At 35.8% G+C, this 19,244-nt stretch overlaps 1 protein-coding gene across 3 annotated transcripts in view; it reads right to left on the bottom strand.

Moving 5' to 3' along the window:
- Positions 1-19,244, bottom strand: part of LOC136027082 (inositol 1,4,5-trisphosphate receptor-like) — a 156,396-nt gene that overhangs the window by 105,791 nt on the left and 31,361 nt on the right. For all 3 annotated transcript variants that reach the window (XR_010617490.1, XM_065704023.1, XM_065704024.1), the window contains 2 exons: positions 18,326-18,450; positions 5,301-5,387 (listed from right to left, as the gene is read on the bottom strand). Coding sequence is in view for 2 of the 3 variants with exons in the window: in XM_065704023.1 (XP_065560095.1) it covers positions 5,301-5,387; positions 18,326-18,450 (212 nt within the window). In the remaining variant the exon portion in view is untranslated. The remainder of the gene's footprint in view (positions 1-5,300; positions 5,388-18,325; positions 18,451-19,244) is intronic.

Raw genomic sequence — 19,244 nt, 5'->3', positions numbered from 1 at the left:
ACCTATAACTTAGTTTGATTTGGGCAGGGTAGTTTGATCAGCTACAGAAAGTGTTTTTTAACCATCGTATAACAAAAAAGGGCATATTTTTATATTTACACTGAAAGACGGGGGAGGGGATTCCAACTCCGATACTTTAACATAAATGTTTGGTTCTCACAGATTCTCAAATAATCAGTTGTATAATAAATAATCCTTATCAATGATAGCTAACAATAATGTAATAAATAAGTATTGAATTCCCAAATTTTCATTTTTAAATTGGTCATGCCCAAAATCAAGGAGTTTTCTAAAACCAAGGAGTTTCCTCAGCATAAACTATAACAAAGGCATCAAGAAAAATAACAGTTTGACACCATAAATGTGTTACTATGATTTAAAAAAATATGATCATTAAAAAAAATCATAGAAATTCACAAAAATCACAAAATGAATGCAAGGAAAATAATAAAATATAGGCAATAATAAAGGTATCAACAAGAATTACAATTCGCAATTTATCCTCTTTGTTCTTGGTATTATAAATTGACACCAAAACTTTTATTATACAAACTAAATGATGAATTCTAAATAGTAAAACCGAAAAATTTTCTGTGGCTATACTGTAAATCTAGCGCGAGGTTGTAAAAGGGGGTATTATAGGGGGTCCAAACATTGAATAACCACCGAAGATAATAAAAAAGATTAAAAACACAAAAAAAAATTAGCAAAAGATAAAAAAAGATTAAAGAACTAGAAACATATAAAAGAACAAGAGACGCTAAACAACTGGATATTTCTTCATACATTGAACAACCATCAAAGATAATGCAAAGGTTAAAAAACCGCAGTTAAAAGACACGCAAAAGATAAAAAAGATGTAAAAAGGGAGCAGAGGTAATATAGCTCTTGATTAGAGCAATCTTGCGGAATATCATTGACTAATAAACTCTCTAGCTTGACCGAGTGTCTTCGAAAGTCCTATTCCTGAGATACTACTTTTCCATACCACTGGAAATGTTCTCTACTTCTTATGGTTGAAAATGTTTATGCTTCGTCTTCTGGTTTCAAAAAAGCATTTGTAACAGTCTTTTTACTAGAAAAAACTCAATCTAACAACATTTTTGCATATGGCAGTAGGTTAAAACTTAGTACTTTAATTTATAAGCGCATTAAAGTGCAAAATTGATTATTCAATTTGACCACTCCAAGGATTATTTTTTTTTCTTTTTCCTTTTTTAACGTTTTCTTCTATTTACTCTTTGTGATCCCTTTATCCTCAATAGCTCTGAGGTAGCACAATGGATCGATGCTCAGCTTGACAGTTCAGAATTGACTCGGAATTTGATTCCTGCTGCCGCAAGGTAGGGCAACAGGCTTTCTACCTGTCCCTGTAAAATTGATCAGGCAACAAAAACGTCGATTTGACGCCCTTATGCGCCATCAATGGCTCTAGAGGATCTTAATACTTTTAACCCTTCTTCTCAATATTTAGAAACAGCTATTCTAAATATTCTAGCCTGTATTCCAGAAGTCAGAACAAATTATGCCCATGTTTCTGTATTAATGAATTAAGACAAGAACGGTAACTTAGAGGAACCATTGTTGACAAAAAAAGTTTCTTTGCAGCAAGAAAAGTACAGCTATGTCTGAACAATGAGAAAAAAAAAATACTATATTTATATAAACTGCACGAACTATTTCCACAGTAGTGCCAATCAAACCCGTAAGCTACCAATATTCACCCTTCTGACGCACTTACACATTCTCCATTTTCACAGGGTTGTTTCTTTGGTCTTGGGGGACCATTTCTGGCTGCGAATGAACAATTGGAGAAACAAGAAAAACACGCATGAAACAAAACGTCAGGAAATAAATAAATGAAAAAAAACGCAGATGAATTCATTATCCGTCAGGACCGTTTCACTCTATTACAAAGGCAATAGTGCATATTACAATGCGTTTAAGTTTATTTTTTATGAGAGAGAGAAAGATGGGTTTATTAATATAAATAACAAAACAAAACAAGCAAATGGCCCGAAGCAAAGCTTGTTTGGGCTTACAACCCCAATACACATACAAATAAAACAATACGAAAAAGAAGAAAAAATAAAAGGAAAAGAAAAAAGAAAGAAAGAAGAAGAAAAAATCAATTACCCTGCATTTCAATCGAAACGGATTTACACTTCAAAAGAGACAAAACAAAAAGAAACTAAAACCACTTTACCAGTATCGCCAAAATCAAAACCAACATCTTGGCTCCACTTGAGGTCCACTCAACTGTCAAAACCATAAATATTAAGGCAAAATAGCTTTAATTCCCGCCGAAATTCAAAAAAACTATCCATGTTTCTCAAAGTCGTAGGTAAACAATTCCATGCATGAGGTCCTAGATGCCGAATAGAAAATTGAGATCTACGGGTAATAGCAAGCGGACGACGAATTATATCGGACTGTCTCGTAGAATGTGTATGAATATCACTTCCTAATTCAAACATACTTTTAAAACATGTTGGTAAACAATTTTGAAAATATTTATATATAAACAGGCTGCGATAAAAAATAATAAGTCCTGCTAAAGGCAAGATTTTGCATTCTATATACCTCTTTTGTACCGAGTCTTTAAAACCTACACCACATAACACTCGAAGCGCTTTATTCTGCAAAACTCGAACACGATGGAGATGAGAAGGAAATGTACTACCCCAAACATTGCAACAATATAGCAGATAAGGATGAATTAAGGAATAATATATTGTTCTTAAAATATCTCTTGGGAAAATATACTGCAACTTTCTTAAAATGCCAACATTCCTAGCGAGTTTAAGACTAATATAATCTATATGTTCTCTAAAGCTGAGACATTCATCAATTAAAACTCCTAGATATTTTGTACAGTTTATTCTTAAAATACTCATATCAGCAATATTAAGTCTGTCTATCCAAGGGTAATAATTTGAGCTCCTACCATACAATAAAAAGCAAGATTTACTATAATTCAAATTTAACTTATTAAGCTTCATCCAATTTTGTACAACCTCCAGACAAGAACTAATACGACTCAACAGCTGAATTCCTGTTCGTGCAGCCACAGTTATTTGAGTGTCATCCGCAAAGCTGGGAACAATTACTTTTTCCCCGTCACATCCAATGTCAAGATCATACGAAATCATATTAAAAGCTCTACATAAATCATTTATAAAAATTAGAAATAACAGGGGACCAAGAACAGATCCTTGAGGTACTCCAAATTTAACACTACTGACTGAAAAAACATTATCTCCTAGTTGCACATATTGAGTTCTTTCTTTTAAAAACGAGGACAGTAATTCAAGAAACGGTCCTCTAAAACCGTAATTTTCTAATTTGGCAATGAGTATAAAATGGTCAACGCAGTCAAAAGCTTTTATAATATCAAGAAAAACAGAAGCGACTTTCATACCATTATCCAACGCATCATTCACAAAAGTTGTCAAAAATAAAACAGCATGCTCAGTAGATAAACCCTTCCGAAAACCAAATTGATTTGGATTAAAAAATGATTTACTCTCCAAAAATTCAACCATTCTTTTAACTATCAATTTTTCAAACAATCTAGATACTACTAGTAATAAAGAAATGGGCCTTTAGTTTCCTAGTACATTTTTATCTCCACCTTTATAGACAGGAATAACTTTTGCAATTTTAAAACAACTTGGAAATTTTAGTTAATACTAATACATTAGTTAGTATTCATTCTATAACTTCTGTTGTTAGCCAGTTGTAAATTACTTCATAATTACTAACTACTTCAGTTCTTTTTGGTAACTCAGTAATAGTTTAGCTTTAACACTGGGATCTAGCTAGCGCTGATTTGACCCAATAAGATTTTTCATAGAACTTTCTGATTGGCTGAAAAATTCTACAAAAAATCCTGATTGACTCAAATTAGCGCTATCTAAAATCTCGGAATTAGTGAAACCTCATTGTGAAAGGGACTTTTGTGCAAGGAAAGACCTTAAAATATAATAGCCATGAAAAACACTTTTTTCAAGGAATTTTCTTGAATTTTTAGTCCATTTAATTTATTTTAGACTATAAATATCATGCATTTCCACAAGCTATAGTTGGGCAATATTCGGTATCCATATATCGTTCGAAATATCGATAATAAATATCAAAACGTAAATAGCAATATACTAAACCATATTTGAAATTTTTTTTACAATTTTTGGCTTTTTCTACCATATACCAGTGAACGAACACCCAGTAGTAAAGACGCAACATAGAAAAGATTTCGCATATGTCCGAGAAGAAGAAGAATAACGTATTGAATTTAATGATCCATGCATACTTAGTGCGTTCGATCATGCCTTATCGACTTACCACTAACTTTCGTTACAAAAAAAAAATAGTTTACTTTTTATTGTTTCATTTTATATTATCAAAAGTTTGAACAAAATGATACAAAATCCTTCTTAATTTCGATTTTCATTATTGAACTTCGGAAAGACCAAGAGATCATCATACCTAAAAGCGGATTGGAAATATCGATACATCAAATATCGAAAGTAAAAAATGTCGATAACAATGCATCAAAATATCGCCGAAACACTCGGCAACCTTCATGTGAACCGTCTTCAATGCCACGAAGAAAGGTTTCCTGACGTTTCATTCCAGAGTGTTCTCTATTACTCTAAGTGTCCAAGGAAAATCCACAATTGCCGCGTGCAGGGTGGTGTTGACCTGCTTGTGGATTGCAATGATTTTCCTATATTATCTGGTATATTTTCAGGCAATAAATCTAAGGTTTAACTCACGAAAAGGCTTACCCATAAACATTTCACCCACGTGAAATCTAACTCGTCTTAGGTTTCGTTTTCTAAGTCTACATTTAAATTAAAACAAATGTTAACAGATAAATACATTAATAAATCTATATTTATATTGAAACAAATTCTCAAAATCTAGAAAGGAGAGTGCCAATTATGTTTTTATCATCTTTGTCCAATGAAAATGCAAAAGAATGTGTTTTTTAGATGAAATACCAAAAATATAATTTTCAGATACCTTGAAAATTTTCAGATATTTTCAGATACCTAAAATGCAAACTTTGTAAAATATAACTCGTCTTGACTTTCGTCATCTAAGTTTATGGGCATTCGCGAATCGCTCTGGATTCACCAGTTCCAAAAGCTTAAGGATAATATATGCGCCAAATCTCGTTATTTAACCGATCCACATCGATGGCAAACACCTCAATATTCTATTTAGCATAAGCCTTTGATTGTGATTAATTTGTATCTTAAACTAAAGCTTTTAGATTAATTAAATAGGCGTACCTGAACAGCGTTTCCATAATAAACTTCTGAACCATAAACTTTTTTATTCTCCGTCTCGTTTTGCTTTCGTTCAACTTCGGCTGCATGCTAAAAGGACAGATAATGAAGAATAAGATGTTGATCAAACAGCGAATAGACATAATAAGATACAAACAATAGGGAGTAAAATCTGGAATGGTTGATAGGAGAACTAAGGGAATAAACAGAATAAAAGAGGGTAACAAATACTAGATTATTCATCACTTCAAATTTTCAATTTTTCAGTCCCCCCGCCCCTCCAAAAAATGAAACGTACCAATATTTATTCTAATTAAAAATAATCGTCAAATAAGCGAAATAAAAAATTAAGTAATATAAGGAGGTTACATACTCGATATCTCCCGCGTCTATATTAAAGATGGACAATGGTTTCATAAACATCATTTCTATCTATTTGTGGCCTCTGAGAAAACTAAATTAAGACTGAGATAAAAGATAGAGTTTCAATCCTGAAATGGACATACAAAGAATCTACTGAAGAAACAGATTAACGTTATTTTCGAGTCCTAGGATGGCTTTTTAGGAGTGATTTGTGCTCCCTGGGATATCTCAAACACTGGGTTAAAGCAAAAGCTTTGGGATTCTTTGTCCTAGATAATAGAACTTCAACCTAGATTCCAGAGCTATTGGGTTCCAAAAAACCTTTCAAAGAGATCTAGTATTCATCACGTACTACAGTTTAATTGCGCAGAAATCAAGGTCTTTCAGAGATGGGTGAGAGAGCGTATGAAACCAAAGAAAAGATCGGCAATTATTCCAGGGAAAAAGATTCTATCAGAGTGGGAGACAAGACAAAACAACAAAAAGTTCTACTTGTAATAAATTTTTCATCAATAGTACATGTTTTAATAAGTTTAAATCATTCACGAATCATGGAAAATGGCCTCACCAAACGTATGGCCTTGATTGTTTTATGCTTTATATTTTATAGCCAAAACTAAATCTAATCAACTAAAATCTAATCTTTAAGTGTGAGGAGGACAAGGGGAATGCCATAGTTGTTCAAACATCAGTTCTAAAGACCTAATTCATGATCATGCAATTGACCAGTACAGAAAATGTAATTTAGACATTGAGATTTTTGTTATAGGGAGGGAGATTGATTTTCCCTTCGATCCTCACACGTTTTCTACCCCTTTGTGACGAAAATGACGAGTTTGGCGCAAGCGAGGCCACAAAGCTATCGAGTAAAAATTCTAGGATAGCCAATTGATATAAAATTATCCACGGACTATACATTGATCTTTCTAGTTTCAGAGGCAGTAACAAGGGTGCCATTCAGAGAAGGGCCGGGAATTTAGTTGTCCACCACCCCTACATTTTGAAAAATACCCCCTTTTTGATTTTCAGTTAAAAATACCTTTCATCTGGCAAATTTTAATGAACAAAAATAAAAACAACACACATCACATTACACTGGTTTGAGATATTTTGGCTTTTTTAAGACTGTCTTTGGGTTAAATAGATTTTATAGAAAAAATACTTGAAAAATATACATAGAATATCCTGTTTAACATAGAAGTTAAAACATCCACCAAAGTTTGACCAAATGGTGCGAGGAGGACAAGAGGATACTTACTAAACCCGTACAGCTAAATTTTTTAAATTTCCGAAATCTGAGAAGGGAAGGTGAAAACAAGAGCTAAGAGCTCATATGGCACTTGTGACGAGGCAAGAAGAGCTAAGAGCCAAAAGATCATATGGTATGAGCTCTAGTAAAATTCTATGAATCAATAGATTGATTTAAAAGGAAAATAAGAGGCTTAATGCCGGTCAGGATTTAAAATAAGAGCTCTGAGTCACGATGACCTTCTAAATATCAAAATTCATTAAGATCCGATCACCCACTCGTATGTTATAAATACCTAATTTTTTCTCTCCCTTTAGCCCCCAGATGGTTGAATCTGATAAAAAGGCCTTTATCAAGTCAATTTGTTCCCCAAAGAGAGCAAATCCAGTACGGTTCCGCCAATCACGTATGAAGGACATTTGCTTATTCTATCCACCAAGCTTCATACCGATTCCTCCACTCCAAGTGTTTTCCAAGATTTCCCCCTCCAGCTCCCCCCAATGTCAAAAGATCTGGTCAGGATTTGAAATAAGAGCTCTGAGACATGAATTCCTTCTAAATATCAAATTTCATCAGGATCCGATCACCTATTCGTAAAATATAAATACACCAATTTTAACGTTATCCAAGAATTCCGGTTTCCCTCTCCAAGTCCCCCCAATGTCACAGGATCTGATCGGAATTTAAACAGAGCTTTAAAGCTCAAAACCCTTCTAAATATCAAATTTCATTAAGATCTGGTCACCCTTTCGGAAGTTACAAATACCTAAATTTTCATAATTACCCCCCCCCCTCCCAACTCCACCAAAGAGAGCTGATACAGTCCGATTATGTCAGTCACGTGTCTTAGACAGGTTTTTATTCTTCCCCTCCAGTTTCATCCTGATCTCACCGCTTTGAGTATTTTCTAAGATTTCCGGTTCCCCTCAACTGTCCCCCCCCCAATTACGCTGGATCCGGTTGAGATTTAAAATAAGAGATCTGAGTCAAGAGGTCCTTCTAAATATGAAGTTTCATGAAGATCCGATCACTCCTTCGTAAGTTAAAAATACGTAATGTGTTCTAATTTTTCAGAATTAACCCCCCCCCCAATAGAGCAGATCCATTCGAATTATGTAAATCACGTATCTAAGACTTCTACTTATTTTTCCCACCGGGTTTCATCCCGATCCCTTCAATCTAAGCGTTTTCCTTTATTTTAGGTTCCCCCACCCCAAACTCCCCCCAATGTCACCAGATCCGGTCCGGACTTGTTTCCCCTTCCCAAATCCCCCCCCATGTCACCAGATCCGGTCGGGATTTAAAATATGAGCTCTGAGGCACGATATCCTTCTAAATATCAAATTTCATTGAGATCCGATAACCCATTCGTAAGTTAAACATACCTCATTTTTTCTAATTTTCCAGAATTAACCCTCCCCCCCCAACTACCCCAAAGAGAGCGGATCCGTTCCGGTTATGTCAATCATGTATCCAGGACTTGTTCTTATTCTTCCCACCAAGTTTCATCCCGATCCCTCCACTCTAAGTTTTTTCCAAGTTTTAGGTTTCCCCCTCCCTATTCTCCTCCCCAATGTCACCAAATCTGTTCGGGATTTAAAATATGAACTCTGAGACACGATATCCTTCTAAATATAAAATTTCATTGAGATCCGATCACCCGTTCGTAAGTTAAAATACCTCATTTTTTCTAATTTTTCAGATTTACCCCCCCCCCCCAGCTACCCCAAAGAGAGCGGATCCGTTCCGGTTATGTCAATCATGTATCTAGGACTTGCGCTTATTTTCCCACCAAGTTTCATCCCAATCCCTCCACTCTAAGTGTTTTCCAAGATTTTAGGTTTCCCCCCTCCCAACTCCCCCCCAATGTCACCGGATCCGGTCGGAATTTAAAATAAGAGCTCTAAAACACGATATCCTTCTAAATATCAAATTACATTGAGATTCAATCACCCTTTCGTAAGTTAAAAATACCTCATTTCTTCTAATTTTTCAGAATTAACCCCCCCCTCCCCCAACTACCCCAAAGAGAGCGGATCCGTTCCGGTTATGTCAATCATGTATCTAGGACTTGTGCTTATTTTTCCCACCAAGTTTCATCCCGATCCCTCCACTCTAAGTGTTTTCCAAGATTTTAGGTTTACCCCTCCCAACTCCCCCCCCCCAATCTCACCAGATTCGGTCAGGATTTAAAATAAGAGCTCTGAGACACGATATCCTTCTGAATATAAAATTTCATTGAGATTCGTTCACCCGTTCGTAAGTTAAAAATAACTCATTTTTTCTAATTTTTCAGAATTAGCCCCCTCCCCCCAACTACGCCATAGAGAGCGGATCCGTTCCGGTTATGTCAATTATGTATCTAGGACTTGTGCTTAATTTTCCCACCAAGCTTTATCCCGATCCCTCCACTCTAAGTGTTTTCGAAGTTTTAGGTTTCCCCTCCCGACTCTCCCCCCTCCCAATATCACCAGATCTGTTCGGGATTTAAAATAAGAGCTCTGAGATACGATATCCTTCTAAATATCAAATTTCACTGAGATCCGATCACTCGTAGGTAAGTTAAAAATACCTCATTTTTTCTAATTTTTCAGAACTACCCCCCCCCAACTACCCCAAAGTGAGCGGATCCGTTCCGGTTATGTCAATCAAGTATCTAGGACTTGTGCTTATTTTTCCCACCAAGTTTCAGCCCAATCCCTCCACTCTAAGGGTTTTCCGAGTTTTAGGTTTCCCCCTCCCAACTCCCCCCCAATGTCACCAGATCTGTTCAAGATTTAAAATAAGAGTTCTGAGACACGATATTCTTCTAAATATCAAATTTCATTGAGATTCAAATTTCATTACGATCACCCGTTCGTAAGTTAAATATACCTCATTTTTTCTAATTTTTCAGAATTACCCCCCCCCCCCCCCCCCAACTACCCCAAAGAGAGCGGATCCGTTCCGGCTATGTCAATCATGTATCTAGGACTTGTGCTTATTTTCCCCACCAAGTTTCATCCCGATCCCTCTACTCTAAGGGTTTTCCAAGTTTTAGGTTCCCCCTCCCAACTCCCCCCCCCAATGTCACCAGATCCGGTCGGGATTTAAAATAAGAGCTCTGAGACACGATATCTTTCTAAATATCAAATTTCATTGAGATCCGATCACCCGTTCGTAAGTAAAAATACCTCATTTTTTCTAAATTTTCAGAATTACCCCCCCCCAACTACCCCAAAGTGAGCGGATCCGTTCCGGGTTATGTCAATCAAGTATCTAGGACTTGTGCTTATTTTTCCCACCAAGTTTCAGCCCAATCCCTCCACTCTAAGGGTTTTCCAAGTTTTAGGTTCCCCCTCCCAACTCCCCCCCCCCCAATGTCACCAGATCCGGTCGGGATTTAAAATAAGAGCTCTGAGACACGATATCTTTCTAAATATCAAATTTCATTGAGATCCGATCACCAGTTCGTGAGTAAAAATACCTCATTTTTTCTAAATTTTCAGAATTACCCCCCCCCCCCCAACTACCCCAAAGTGAGCGGATCCGTTCCGGTTATGTCAATCAAGTATCTACGACTTGTGCTTATTTTTCCCACCAAGTTTCATCCCGATCCCTCCAGTCTAAGGGTTTTCCAAGTTTTAGGTTCCCCCTCCCAACTCCCCCCCAATGTCACCAGATCCGGTCGGGATTTAAAATACGAGCTCTGAGACACGATATCTTTCTAAATATCAAATTTCATCGAGATCCAATCACCTGTTCGTAAGTAAAAATACCTCATTTTTTCTAATTTTTCAGAATTAACCCCCCCAAACTACCCCAAAGAGAGCGGATCTGTTCCGGTTATGCCAATCATGTATCTAGGACTTGTACTTATTTTTCCCACCAAGTTTCATCCCGATCCCTCCACTAAAGGGTTTTCCAAGTTTTAGGTTTCCCCCTCCCAACTCCCCCCAGTGTCCCCAGATCTGTTCGGGATTTTAAATAAGAGTTCTGAGACACGATATCCTTCTAAATATCAAATTTCATTGAGATCCGATCACCCGTTCGTAAGTTAAAAATACCTCATTTTTTCTAATTTTTCAGAATTACCCCCCCCCCCCCCCCAACTACCCCAAAGAGAGCGGATCCGTTCCGGTTATGTCAATCATGTATCTAGGACTTGTGCTTATTTTTCCCACCATGTTTCATCCCGACCCCTCCACTCTAAGTGTTTTCCAAGATTTTAGGTTTCCCCCTCCCAAATCCCCCCCCCATATGTCACCAGATTCGGTCGGGATTTAAAATAGCAGCTCTGAGACACGATATCCTTCCAAACATCAAATTTCATTGAGATCTGATCAACCGTTCGTAAGTTAAAAATACTTCAATTTTTCTATTTTTTCCGAATTAACGCCCCCCCCCCCAGATCGTCAAATCAAGAAAACGACTATTTCTAATTTAATCTGGTCCGGTCCCTGATACGTCTGCCAAATTTCTTGGTCCTAGCTTGCCTGGAAGTGCCTAAAGTAGCAAAACCGGAACCGACAGAATTTGCGATTGCTATATGTCACTTGGTTAATACCAAGTGTCATAAAAACGGGGTAAAAACAGGATGCACCATAGAGGGAATGATAAAATGTTTGTGTCAGAAAAGTAACTTTTTTCGAACATTGTGAAATTTCGTACTCGATTTAGGGGCTTCCAAGAGCGAGAGAACTGCATTAGAAAAACTTTTATTTCACTTTAACATTTTAATATAACAAATTTTAATATGAGAGTAATGTTTAGTTGATAAAAAGTACTATAATTAAAAAGCTTCTTCCATAGAAACAAAATAGAGCAGAAAAAAGGCTAAATGATTTTCCAAGCGTAAAACTACCACAAATCACTATCAATAAATAAATGAAACCTAATACGAACAGAAATTACAACAAATAGCCGAGTCAAACTCGAAACGAGCATAAATTAAGGGGAGTAGGGCTGAAGCTCCATGTACCTTCTAAACACCAGAACATGATTTATATTTTACAGAAAACAATCTTTATTTCGATCTCCCTGTTCCAATTTATCATTATATCGATACAAAAAAAGATTTAATCCCCATCATAGCCAGGATTACTGAAAATAAGAACAAATGAAACAGAAAGAAACATATGAAACAGAAAAAAATTTTTAACGTATTTTATTTTTGATAACCTGCAACCCACATAATGCGTTTTGGTTTAGCCAAACGTCCCCCTCAACAGTCCCTGAAAGTTCCACATTAATACCATTAGGCTTGGAAAAATGATAGCACTAACAGCAGTGGTACTTCTAACAAAATAGCAGTAGTAGTCACATAATGCATTTTAATTAGTTCAACATATCCCTCAACATGCCCTGAGATTTTTAATCTAGTACTTCAAGTCGTTCTTGAGACACTATTGATTCAGTCTTTTTACAGCTAGCATGTACTTATCGTGTTTCAGTTTAATCCAACATAAGCCTCAACATTTCGTGAAACTTTCTCTTTAATATCCTTAGCCTTAAAAGTAGCACAAGTAATAGCAGTATTATGCACATATTACCTTATGGTTAGTTCAATATCCCCCTCAGCATGCACTGAAAGCTTCAACTCAATACTCTAAGCGGTTCCTGGGATATAGCTTTTACGCGTGCTTAAAGCCTGCATCCACATAGGGTGTTTCAATTCAGTCAACACGCTCCTTGCTATTCCCTGAAAGTTTTAACGCAATACACTTAGCTTCAGTAGTATTAGTAGCAGTTGTTGTAGCAGTAGTAGTAGTCGTAATAGAACTGATAGCAGTTTTAGCAGCAGTTGTAGTGGCAACAGTAGTAGTACTGGTCGTAGTAGCATGCACGTTTTGCATTTTAGTTAGTTCAACATCACCCTTAACATGACCTAAAAGTTCAAACTTGATACTCTAGACCATTCGTGGGATATTGCTTATACATCTTTTTGACAACTCCCTGCATAGATTTTGATTTAGTACAACACCCTCTTAAACGTTCCCTGAAAGTTTCACCTTTTTACCCTTAGCCTCAGTAGGTTACTAGCAGTCATAAGTAATAGTAGCACAAGTAGTAGTAGTAGTAGCAGTGCACATCAAGCACCTTTTGGTTTGTCCAATATCCGTCTCAAAACGTCCTAAAAGTTGCAACTTAATACTCCAAGCTGCTCCTAATAAATGACTCATACATCCTTTTGAGAACCTGAATGCAGGCAGTGTTTTGATTTAGTTCACCATCTTCCCTGAAAATTTCACCTCAATAACCTTACCCTCAGTAAAAGTAATAGCCGTGGCACTAGTAACAGAAGCATTAGTGATAACATGCACATAGTGTCTTTTTTTTTAGTTTAACATACTCCTCAAATTGCCCTGAAAGTTTTAACTTAATACTCTACAAGATGAGAATACTCTATACTCTACACTTAATACTCGACAAGATAAAACTAAGACAGAAGAAATACTTAGCAAGTGTGGTCTTAGAAGTTATTTACTTAATGCTCTAATCCTTTCCTAAGATATTGCTTTTTTGAAAACCTGCATGCATACAGTCTGTTTTGATTTAGTTGCAACTCCCCCTAAACATTCTTTAAAATTTTTACCTTTATGTCATTAGCATCACTAGTTACAGTAATTGCAGCAGTAGTAATATGCACTTAGTGCCTTTCGGTTAGTTCAAAATCCATCTCAACATACCCTTGAAGTTTCAACTTAATAATCTGAGGTATTGCTGATATATCCTTTTTACAATCAACTTGCTCATTGTGAGTTTTGATTTAGTTCAACATTCCCTTGAATATTCCCAGAAAGCTTCACCTTAATACCCTTAGCTTCAGTAGTAGCTACAGTTGTAGTAGAAGTAATAGTATTAGTAGCAGTACGCCCCTAGCCCTTTTTTTAACACCCCTTCAATGCAAGCAGAAACTTTCAGTTTAAAATCGTAAACGGTTCCTGGGGCATTGCGGATACGTCCTTTCGAAAACCTGTGTGCGAATAGTATGTTTTGTTCAAACCTGCTTTAACATTCCATAACATTTTTGCCTTAATATCCTAAGCGTTAGTAGCAGCTGTAGTATTAGTAGTAGTAGTAAGAGTAGCAGAACTCGTAGTAGTAGTCCTAGCATTAGCAGCAGTAACAGTGGTAATAGTAGTAGCAGTTTCCAAGATATTACCAATACACCCTTTTGACAACCTGCATGCAAACAGCGTGTTTTGATTTTTTTTCAAATTCCCCAGAATATTCCATGAAATTTTCACCTTCATACCCTTAACCTTAATTGTAGTAGTAGTAACAGTAGTAGAAAGAAGTGGCGTTTGGAAAAGAGCGGGGCGGAGGAGAAGCGTGCTCAGCTGTGTAAGACTCACACGGCTGTCATAAATTTTTAATACAAATAAAACCGGATTTTTTTTAATTAAAACAAACTAATCTATTCAGTCAATTCAACATTAAATCGACACAAGTTAAAATTCTACATGACCCAATAACGCTCATAGAATTATAACATTGTACAAAAGCGAGAACCAAATTTATTCACTCCACACGTCACAGGCAATCGACTACAATTCAGGAACAGGTACTGTTGCTTGGCAAGGAAGTCTATTAGTAGTAAGTAATAATATTAGTAACAACATATTTCGCATGTAAATATAGGTGTTGCGTTAGATTCTCTACGAATCGCCAGAATCGTGTATTATCCTTTACATTCATTTCCATAATGAACAGAAACAGCGGTAAAACTAAATATTACTTTGCCACAAAAAATTGAAAATTTTAAATAAACGAGCAATACTGGCGAATAACGCCATCAAAGAAGAGCGTCTCAAAAATAAGAAACACAAGCAAGAACGTATCCAGAAGTTTCGTTCGAAGGGGGTTATTTCTTTAGGGAGGGGCGCGAGACATCAAAAATTTATGAGTCGGACAAAATGTGGGAGGAGAGGGAGGTTCTGGGAGGAACGACTAAGAACGTAAAACAGACAGTACGTTTTTAATGAGAAAAGAAAATAATCGTAATAAAAAAAATACATAGCGCAAATTTCTGATATGACTTTATAACAGAATTCTCCACCATTATCTGATTGAAATATCGTATTTATTGCAACAATTTAAACTATTATGACACTTTGAATTGGACAAAAGGCCCTTGATAGAACTGCATTTGTTTATGGAAAACTTCCTTTTGCAGTGACAGGAATAGAGAGCCTTCTATTCCAATAACAACCACTAAAACGTTTCAGTTATCTGTGCGACCAAGGCCGTATCAGGAACTTGTATTCGAACAGTATCACCAATTTGAGTCAGACGAAATTGTTTTGTGAGGATCGCAAAATTTTTGTCGATGGCAGTAGAATATTTCCGTTCGCTTCCCCTCTTGCTATAGAAATTAACTTGCGTTTTTCAGCCAGAACTTGATGCAGAAACCTAGTAATTTGCAAGTCCTCTTCGAACTTTTTCTTTGGAATATGGTTTTTGGTAAGAACACCACATAATTTTTTTTCTGGAGTACTACTTTTTTTTTTTGCTGATCTTTGGTTTTAAAAGCAATGACAATTTCTGTAAGTTGTTCTCTGGTTTCAGTATTTGCATTTGTTTGCTAGAAAAAAAAGAAGAAGATGCTATGACTATGACGACGCTTTCCATGAACTATCTTAACATCTTTCCACATAGAAAAAATTTTGGATATGACTTAATTACACAATTCTCTATCCAATATCAGATTGCAATATGACTGGAGCACCAAATGTTAAAAATATTGAAAGAACTTGCTGCGCTACATCTTACACCCTCTTTGTTTCATTCACTAGAGATAAGGATCGGATTTTAGGGATTGGGGTTTTTTCTCTCTTTTTTGGACATTTACCAGAGCAAACCTCTGATTGTCGAAATTAACCGGTAAGGGTTCGAATGCATAAGAATGTAATGAAATATTGTTCTTTCACAGACGTATTTGGTGTTTGTCGACATTCACCAGTGAAGGTCGACATTGAAATTTTTTGACATTAACGGTAACATGTACATATCTGAAAATCATAGAAAACAGCCGTAATTTGTTTTGATTTTAGAAATTTTGTCTGCTAAAGGCCTATTCGCGATGAGGTTTTACTAATACCGGAATTTTTTCTAGCCCTAATTTTAGATTTTTCAGACAGTTTTCTGATTGGCTGATTCATGTTAGAAAATTTTAGGATTTTAGGGACTGGGGTTTTTTCTCTCTTTTTTGGACATTTACCAGAGCAAACCTCTGATTGTCGAAATTAACCGGTAAGGGTCCGAATGCATAAGAATGTAATGAAATATTGTTCTTTCACAGACGTATTTGGTGTTTGTCGACATTCACCAGTGAAGGTCGACATTGAAATTTTTTGACATTAACGGTAACATGTACATATCTGAAAATCATAGAAAACAGCCGTAATTTGTTTTGATTTTAGAAATTTTGTCTGCTAAAGGCCTATTCGCGATGAGGTTTTACTAATACCGGAATTTTTTCTAGCCCTAATTTTAGATTTTTCAGACAGTTTTCTGATTGGCTGATTCATGTTAGAAAATTTTGTGTTTCACAAGTTATGCTCGCTGTAAGTTTATTTCATTTGTGTTTTTTTGTTGTTTTTTTTTTTTTTTTTTTTTTTTTGTTCACTTTTTCGAGCAGTCTTAAACGCGTTTAGTTTTATAAGTTTTGAGTGTTTACACTAATGATTTGGTTTTTTTTTTTTTTTTTGTTGGCTTCATCATTATTCAAAACCACTTTTATCTCATTTTCATTTTATGGTACTAAGAACACATAAGATCTCTCCAGAAACAAAAGTAACATTCGCGAGTGCATTTCAGGTAAATTAATTAAAAGAACATGTAAATTTTAATTTTCTTCGTTTTGGATTTCATTTATTCATTAACAGCAATATCCGTTCAATTTAGAAAAAAATACTCACTTTTCAATAGTCAAAAGATCTAATGAATATGCCTCCGAGGATGATAAGACCCCCCCCCCTTGTCCTTGCCTCTTGGGCTACAGGGGTCGTGACAGCCCCAGAGGCATGTGTATTTGACCTTTCCAATATGTTGAAAAAGTTATCCGCAAATTTTTAAAGAATGACATGGGAGAGGGGGTACAGTGGTGTGTGGGGGGTTGAAATTAGCAATTTCAAAGCAAATGAGCCCCTTCCCTTCCACCCCGGTTTCTTCAACCACCTTTTCCAGAGGAACTGGCAAGGGGGACAAGTAATATGCAGGAGCCACTCTACTCTTTACCAAGTCAACTCTACAGTGTTGACTCAGAAACAAAGGAGCGACCAATAAAAAATCTACTTGTCTGCATTCAGAATCAAAGCAAAATACAGGGACAAGCTGGAATTAATTTTCAATGCCCAAAAAAGAGTTATATGGGCTTTGTTATATTTCACTATGGCATTTTTCTTCTTTATCAGAGGTCTATTTTTGTACTTTTATAATAGTATGTCAATGAAAACAGAATTGTCGGTGGTATTGTCAATTTCTCAATGACAATGATAATAATTTGGACAATGACTGTTTTATTCAACCCTAAAATGTTTAGGCTTACACTTGAGCAAAACAATTTAGTACCAATAGGAATATTTTTATTTAACACGATGGATTTTTATATTGTTTTTTCAGGATAATGCTAATCGTAACGAAGACCAGGCAGCTGAAAGTTCAATCACCTAGGACTTCTAGATATTAAATAATACATTATTAATTCATCTTTTATTAACATTAATGGATATAAAATATAACAGATACACTCAGAGTAGAGGTCTATTTTCATTCCACAGAAGCCAAAAGCAAATATACACAACAAATAACAATAAAATCCTTTTATCGTCCACCTCCTTCTCAAGGAAGAATCCTCAGACACAATGCTGACAATGTTTATCAATTGACACGCACACAGATGATTAAATAAGTCAGTACATTTTTACATTTCAATAGTTTTGATTAAGCTACTTTTTCTGTTTCATAGGGCCTTTCAGCAAATATTAGTCGTTTTTAAAACAAAAAAGATAAATATATCTTGAAGCATAAAGATATGTCTTTTCCTTTTTTCAAAGAAAATTTGAACAAGTTTTTCTTTCACTCAACTAAGGCTCTCAGCTTCCACATTAAGCAGAAGTTCAACTTCCACACCAAAACTCTAGTAAGAAACGTGCGAGGGTAAACGACTCTATTAAGAAGCGAATCCAAGTGTTGAATACTTGGAATTTTTTTGGTTTCATTAGAAGAAAATAAGTCTGAAGAGATTTAGATAAAAGAAACACACCAGATGATGTTCCAGAAGTAAATTGAATTATTTAATATGCAGGGCATTTGAAACAGATTCTGCTAAATTGCCTATTTCTAAAATGTCTTAGGCTAAAAAATGATTGAAAAAAAACTTTTTTTTTATACATTAGCAAGTGCTAGGAATACAGAATAATGAAAAACTTACATGCAGTCTTGTCATCAGCTTTGGATCCACAGGGTTATTGGTGCTTGCTGAGTTTTGCTTGGCAGCTCTCCAAAATTGTTTCTGGGCAGAATATAGGTTCATAGGACATATTTTAAAACGACAGTCTGAAAAAAAATAAGCTAAATGAAACCCAGATAAATAAAAATCAAATCTGCAACAAAACAACATGTGTTCGATTTCTGTGGTCTATAATGCGTTCAATATATTTCACTTGATAGACAAGTCATTAATTTTGGGAAAACTTTAGGATTTAGCAGCAGGAAAGTTTCGACTTTGGCCCAAGGTTGTTGCACGTGGGAAGTCAACTGCTACTACAGTCTGCCCTCCAAGAAATTAAAAAACAAGGCATAAAAATACATTTTGCTGGATTTTAACCACCTAGAGAAAGTGTGCTAACCCCCTCCTTCAGGATTAAGCCAGCAGTCATGTATGCCTAAAACCATAGGAGGACAAGTCCCGGTAAATCTTCACTATGTTCAGTATTATATCTTACGTTTCAATGTCTAGTGAGTCCCCGAGAAGTACTACCTTTAGGTAGCCGTGAAATATACAGACGGATATTTTATTTTATTTCATAAAAAAATTAAATTTCAATAATAAAACGGTTCGTGGTAACCAACTGTATGTAAGGTGGGACCCAGCATAATAGTAAACGAAACTCTAAAAAACGGAATTTCAATACCAATAGATGCATCAAAAGAATCGAATTTGTATGCTGATTTCAGATATTTCAGTTTCATTAAAGTTTAATCTTACCCATCAAACGTTACAAGCCTGAGAAAAATTGCCTTATCTTAAAAAAGGGGGAACCATCCCCTAAAAGTCATAGAATCTTAATGAAAATCTCACCATCAAATTCAGCGTATCAGAGAACCCTACTGCAGAGGTTTCAAGCTCC

The sequence above is a fragment of the Artemia franciscana genome, chromosome 5, assembly GCF_032884065.1.
Source record: "Artemia franciscana chromosome 5, ASM3288406v1, whole genome shotgun sequence".
Taxonomy (NCBI): Eukaryota; Metazoa; Arthropoda; class Branchiopoda; order Anostraca; family Artemiidae; genus Artemia; species Artemia franciscana.
The sequence above is the reverse complement of the archived record's forward strand: the minus strand, read 5'-3'. Positions and strand labels throughout refer to the sequence as shown.